The 7,461-nt window shown below is 30.7% G+C and overlaps 1 protein-coding gene across 1 annotated transcript; it reads right to left on the bottom strand.

Moving 5' to 3' along the window:
* Positions 1-5,021: 5,021 nt before the first annotated feature.
* On the bottom strand, positions 5,022-6,813 carry LOC123225442 (NAC domain-containing protein 7-like). The gene is made up of 3 exons (XM_044649388.1): positions 6,638-6,813; positions 6,277-6,548; positions 5,022-6,018 (listed from the first exon to the last, which is right to left on the bottom strand). Exons 1-3 carry the CDS (start codon positions 6,795-6,797, stop codon positions 5,404-5,406), a joined length of 1,047 nt encoding a protein of 348 aa, XP_044505323.1. The 5' UTR covers positions 6,798-6,813; the 3' UTR covers positions 5,022-5,403.
* Between the last annotated feature and the right edge of the window lie 648 nt (positions 6,814-7,461).

The raw sequence follows: 7,461 nt of genomic DNA, 5'->3' as shown, positions 1-7,461 counted from the left end.
TCATTGGCTTCTTTTTTTTTTGTACACTTTCTTAAACCAAAATTTGACAGTATGCCCCTCAAGAACAGCCCAGCTGAGTGAAAGGCTATGATATAACTACTATTTTCAGATGAACAAGAGCGATGGATCTCTCCAAAATGTCCACAACTTGGATATCAGCACTCTGTAAATTGTCAAGACAGAAAAAACAATAGGGTCTCTCCGTTGATCAAAAAGATAAATAACTATATATAAGGACTCAAGCATATCTATGTGGTAATGATCAGAAGTCAAGACTAAGCTTTTAACTGTTGAACTAGTAGGAGACTGAGCTTCATTGTGACAATTAATGGGAAACCTAATTTGGTTAAATAACTTTGTAAGCTTTTACTGTATTGTGAAACAATAAAACTATGTATATTCAGTTTTTATTTAATTAGATACTCAGATGATATGTCATCATGTGATTGGATGATAATACCAATTTATATAATGATATATCATTTAAATATTCAATTGAGTATTTAAAATTGAGCTATTTGACATTGCTTTTGCGAAATTAGACTAAAATACACAGGGTGTAATATTCTGCGCCTCTGAATCTGATCATGATATTTCTTTGACTAAAGCATTATGAAGTAGAGCTTTAAGGGGACCAAGTTGCCTTCTATATGTGGCTTAGAAACCTCATCAGTGGTCAGACATTATTTTCTCCTCTTTGGCAGTCATTGACTCTCCCTATCCCTTTCAGCCCATCTTATCTTGAGCAATAATCTTTAACATAATAACTCTTTAACATCATCTTAGGAGAAACAATTTACTGTGCATTTGCATCCAATTGTAAGCAATTGCGTATTAAGAAGGTATGTTATTATGTTATTGAATATTACTTTATCTTTAATTTAAAATCAACAAATTACATGATAACATATTATCTGAGTATCCAATTTGATCTCAAAATCGGGTATACATATTGAACCAATAATATTATAATATATCAGTAAAACTATATAATCACACTTTAACTTACCAAACAATAAAAACAATTTACGGTGCATTTTGTTCTCTATATACACTCTAAATTAAATACATGAAGCTAAAAGATTCTATTCTTCAACCAAAAGCCGGTCACTGTACCCATTTACAAAGCAATTAGAGTTTATTAAATAAAAACTTTCATGTAAGATAACTTAAAGCATTGATAATTTCATGTTTAACCCAGATGAAAAATTAGAGTAGATTCTTAGTATACTTCAAATATATTATGAGCAATACTATATGTATATAATTGAATACATAGATTATGCATCATCATCTAATTGGGTGAAACTTTATCTTTAATTTAAAACCACTAAATCACAAATGATATATCATCTGTATACTTAATTATGTACTTAAAAATGTGTGTATATAATTTTATTGATATATTATAACATTATTGACTCAATATGTATACCTAATTTTGAGATTAAATTAGATACTCAGTTAATGTGTTATCATATAATTGGTTGATTTTAAATCAAGAATAAAATAATATTTAATTACATAATAATATATCATTTAAATATTCAATTGAATATTTAAAACTTAATACACATACTCTTAATGACTTGTAAATATATATAAATGATTATTCTAATGTCCAACCAGCTGGGCTTTGAATTTGACCAAAATGTAGTAAGGTAATAAAGAATGGTGGACTGAAAATGTCTGTGGGTGGGAAGGAAATAATAGCAGTCACATGGACTAGTTGAGAATGTGAATATAGCATGTTACTTCGACCACAAACAACACTTTTATGAAACCCTAATTATTCAGTCACCTGCTCACTGGCATGCATGCGCTTCTTCTTCATTGATTAATTTCATGCCTGCCGCTGCTGCTGGTATCTTTGACTTCACAAAGCAGCAGTCTCTCTCCCTCTAGAACCCCTAATCAAAACAAACGAATCCACGCCTCAAAATTTGTCAGAGATGAGCACTGACTACAAGATTAGCTTTTTCCTTTCGTAGGATTCCTTTTTCATGTTCTTCAACTGTCTCTTCATGAGATACCAGTCATGAGATTGAGAGCCCTACAAACAATGAATATGTCGTTGAAAACAGTCGACCCCATTTGCTTTAAAGTTACAAGCAGAGGCTTGACTTCATCACAAGTAAATCATCTCTATCCATATATATACATACACGCAACATCAGTGAAATATTAGAAACTAAGGTCTCCTATGGCCTATGGCTTCTCTTGGTGGCTACTTGCTAGTGGCTTTTAATCCTAGAGGATTCTTTTATTCTAGCTTAAACTGCGCATGCATCGGAATTTTCTTGTCTTCCCACTTCTGTCTCTATACGGCAGGTAATAAATTTACTTAAATATGGTAAATATTGTTTGCATTTCATGAATTATCTCTCCTTGCTTGCATGTTTGCAGTAAGAAGTTGTTATTCCTCTACTGGCAAGTGCTCAGGCAGTGAAAAAAATAAATGAATATAAGCTTCAAGGACCATAAACTTAGTTAACTATATTCAAATGGAGGGCCCTTGATTTAATAATCCACCATGTTTTCGCTTTTTTCCTTTTCAATGGTGGAACTTCATAAGGTTTATTTCATTTTAAGAAATTGAATCTCTTCCTTTTGATGCCTATTTATAGTCCCCTTTTTGCTTTCTTGGTAGAGGTATATGTATGTATATATTATGCTTAGATCTTATTATTATTATTTTTTATTGGGGTCTCATTTGTAAAGCTCGAAAAGGTACAAGACAATCCCTTTAAAATAGAACATGTTATTATTCTGCTTACTTCGTAAATCTTGAAAGCCCTCTCTTCATATTAAAGCCGATAATCTCAACAATAATTCTTTCAACACAAACGCCGTCCGCACTTTAATCTCAGTTTAATATCGATTCTGGAATACTAAGCCTATCAGCAAATGACTGTTTCTTTGCATTGTATGGAAATTACTGTGTCTTCCTGCATAACTGAATCTCTTGGGTACTGATGATCTTCTGTGTAACATCTCTGAAATAGCTTTGTTAATTTTCATGCATCTTTGCTTCATGCACACGTAAATAATAACATCTTATTGAATAGCTATACCTAATTAAGCTCAATATTTCTTAAAATATATTTGTGTATATACACTTATATTTATATATCTAAAAATGATAAGATGATAAAGAGAAGTCAAATACTTTAATCTTCATCTTTTATAAGAGAAATATTTCTTCGTCCCTATATAGGGATAACAGGGAATTCCCATCCTCTCTCATGGGACAAATTTCCCTCTTTTTTTCTTTTTTATCTTCTTTAAAAAATAATAAAATATTTATTAATTACTATAACATATTTTTAATAATTCAAAAATTTTAATGATAATTCAATATATAAAGATTTTTAAAAAATATATTTTTCTATCTCTAATTACGAGGATATTAACCATTCTCGTCTTTATTTTTATTGGAGAATCTCCTCTGCAAGCCAAAAACTCAGTTTTGAAGGTTAAACTGCCATCTTTATATACCTCTCTCTCTCCCTCTCTCCATATATATATTAACTCTCATTAATAAGAGTTTATAAAATTTAATCAAAATCTTGTCCAATTCTTATCAACTCATATATTTGAGAATTACTAATGCATGACATGTTCATGTGTATTTGAAAAAAAAAAAAGATTTGAACATGCACACACCCTATTAAATAATGGTTTTCCCATGAGATTCTTAGGACTTAGGAGAGATCAAATTGTCTATGTTAATAACCTTGATCATGAAGACTCGATCGAAGAGAAAATTAACTTTGAAACTACTAAACAAATCAAGCTTAATGATGTCCAGGCACTAAAATCTATCTTGTTGTGCTAATTAATTTGTGCCGTACCGTCTTTCCAAATAGGTTGATTGAATCCTTGAGTGTCATCTACGACTTAAAAAGAACAAAGTAGTGCACATTTCTTGTACCTTTGCCAAACTTACCAGCAAAGCATTCAGTACATAATCACTTATCTATTTCTTACAATTCGTTTTGCAAATGCATGTGCCATTTCAATATTTTCATAATATTTTATCAATAAAATTATGTTTATATTTTTTTATATATAATTTAAGTATACAGATGATATATCATTATGTGATTGAATAATTTTGAATTAAAGACAAAATAACGTTGAATCATATAATGACATATAATTTATATACTCAAATTATATATAAAAAATGTGTACATATAGTATTGCTTATATTTTATATATGAAAATATAATTATATGTCTTCACATCTAAGTCTTCATAAACCTGTGGAAATCTCTAGTCCAAAAACTTATTAGTTTTTAACACATTGGTCCCAACATAATTGTATAAAGCTTGGCCAAACCATGTGAACATTCATGATTATTATTCTATATATACTTCCGCAAAGGATATTTTAAATCTTAATGCCATCTTATATGATCTCAAGTTTCTGTTACAGATATTAGGATTGTTTAGGGTTTGATTTGGTGCGGTTTAAGTAATTTTTCAAACAAAATTTAAAAAACCAGTTTATAAAAATTTCAAACCAACCTAACAATTTTAGATTTAAAACTAAATCATACTAAAAAATACGATTTGGTCTGATTTAGATTATAGTTTGAACATATTAAAAATCATTCATTTTCAAATATTTCATATGTGAATTATAGTTATCTAAGTTATGAAATAAATATGTAAAATGAATATGAAATATATATAATATGTAAAAAAATGACAAAATATATATAAAAAACAAGTGATACACCAATTATTTATCAAAAAATTTTGTCAAATATAATTTTATATATGTATATAAAAAAATTTGGTTCACGGTTTTGTCCAGTTTGAAAACCGTCTAAACCGTAAAACTATTTTTTTTTTAAATTTATCAATTCAAATTCAATCGTTTTATAAACCAAACCAAATCAAACCAAGATCTTTAAATTGTTTGATTTGGTTTATTATTTGAATTGAATCATGCATATCCTTCAATATAAGGCAACTTAAGAGGAAAAAATAAATCCACTAACGAGGCAAAATTTTATAAAGACAATTGTAAATCTACTATTCAAATAACAAATTGAACATACAAACATATCTGAAATCGACCTCCAAGTCGATTCCATAAACAGCACATATGGCTGTTAGAACAATATAATACAACACAGAAGACCTTTACAAATTACAGGCAAACAAATGCTGCAACTTCACATCTTACAGGAACTTAGTACTAGGTTCTAGGGTTTCGGTGATATTAACTTAAGCATTAGGAGAAGAGCTAGAAGCTCAAGAGTTAAACACGAGATATTATTTAATTTTATTATGTACAGGAATTTAGATTATATAATCTTTTCCCTTTACCTCTGCATTGAATAGCCTATAATCAGTATATATTGTCTCATGATTATGAATAATAAGTTGTCACTTCCATAGATCAATTTGACAACTGGAGGTTGAGGTAGAGGGATTCTCAGGCACCATTTCTTTCTTATTCAAGTGTCTCACCAGAATACTATTTGAGTAGTTGTTTTCTTTAGGAACATCGTCTTGGCTAAGCTGGGAGGCAACAAACTTGTCAAGAACTCGCCAATCTGTGAGTTGATCCACCGCCATCTCGTTGTTGTTGTCTCTGCCATACATTGGATGCAAATTTTGGTCATGGGGTTGCTGCATATGTTCTTCTCGTGCGAATGATGAGGGCTGAAAAGTGCTTACATGGTTTATCTCCAGTCCATAGGCAGCAGCCATTGGACTGCAGTTTACATTTGCAGTTGATTGCATCGGCTTTGGGCTCTCTAAATATGGAAGCTGCTGGAGAAAGTGTTCATGGGGAACTTGGTACTGCAAATCTAGCTCTTTCTTGCAGGCATAGGAGAGGTGGTAAGCCAAATTTGGCTGGGAATTTTGCTTCGTTGAATCGAAATCTTGCAAGAATGAAACTTGATCTTCATACCAGCAAGGAGATCCATGCTCACTCATTTTACGCACGGTGGTTGTTCTCTTCTTGAACACCCTACACACCGCCCAACCTTCTTCCTGCTTTTAATTACACAAATATTTCATCAACCTTATTGCAATAAAGACTGAAAGTTATTGAGCAATGTTATCTGTATCACTTTGAGTATACAAATAGTTATGCAATTGATGTATGTTATCAAGTGTTAGGGTATTATTTTATCTTAAATTCAAAATCATTAATTACTTAATGACACACATCAAATATATATCTGTGTATTTAAAATAGGTATGTATAGTCTTATTGAAAGTTATTAATGGTTGAAAATGCATGCTTGCCTGTGGAGTTCCATTTTCATCTGTTTCAAGGCGGTATTCATGCATGATCCAATCTGACTTCTGCCCGTTTGGAGCTCGGCCTTTATAGAAGACCAACGTCTTCCTCATTCCAATTAAGTCATGCTTAGAATAAATAGCCTTGTCTCTACCAGTTGCTTTCCAAAATCCAGCTGCAGTGGCTCTATTTGTTCGAGTTCCAGTTGGGTATTTCTTATCTTTGTGGCTAAAAAAGTACCATTCATTTTGCTCTTCTGTTCCTATTCTGCACAGGTCTGTTCATATTTTTTGAAAACACAGTCATTAAAAAAGGGTTCAAGATTGAAATTCTAAACTAGTTAAAGAAATGCTGATGCCCTTCTACCTTGAAGATCCCATGGCTCAATTTTATAGAGTTCCACATCTTTGATCACATCTAGGTCAATCTTTCTTGCATTGACCTTTTTCCTGAGGTAATAATCGACAAGTTCTTCATCGGTTGGATGGAACCGAAAGCCAGGGGGAACATGTGAAAAAGTATTCATATTCTCCCTTCTAGATCGATACCTGAATCCATATGTCCATTTACAAAATTCTATCAGCTCATCTTCTTTTCAATACCCATGTCAAATGTTTATACAAGATAATACAACCTTTCTCCTTGTATATAATTGACAGAGGATACATGCAATGTAAAATGCCATGCAAAATGTAATAATTCATTGATGTAATTTTTATCTTTCTTCCACCAATTTTTTGGAGAGGATAGCATAGTGGTCACCATTTTTTTTTTGTAAGTAATTTTTACAAGTTTCACAATTATGACAGAGGTTCGAATTTAGATTTTCTATCTAAAAAATCACCATTTTTTACATTATTGTTTTTTTTTTTAAATTTCAAATATAATGACAAACCATTTAAGCAAATGTTTTTGTCTTATTTTTGTCTATTTCAATTGAAAGACTAAGAATTGGGTGTACCATAAAAATGATTTAGTTAAACCAATTTTTCATATAATAATAAACCCTAAATTGTAGAGGCACATTACTAGATACTAGAATATTCAGTAATATGAAGTCATTCATATTACTAGTGGAATTAATATAAACGAGACTCTTGAAGGAGAAAGTAGATGAATTGATCTAATTTTATTTGAGAAGAATATGGATATATTAGCAAAAAATTATATGTACTAACAATGAGTACTAA

This window comes from Mangifera indica, chromosome 9 (assembly GCF_011075055.1).
Source record: "Mangifera indica cultivar Alphonso chromosome 9, CATAS_Mindica_2.1, whole genome shotgun sequence".
NCBI classification, from domain to species: domain Eukaryota; kingdom Viridiplantae; phylum Streptophyta; class Magnoliopsida; order Sapindales; family Anacardiaceae; genus Mangifera; species Mangifera indica.
The sequence above is the reverse complement of the archived record's forward strand: the minus strand, read 5'-3'. Positions and strand labels throughout refer to the sequence as shown.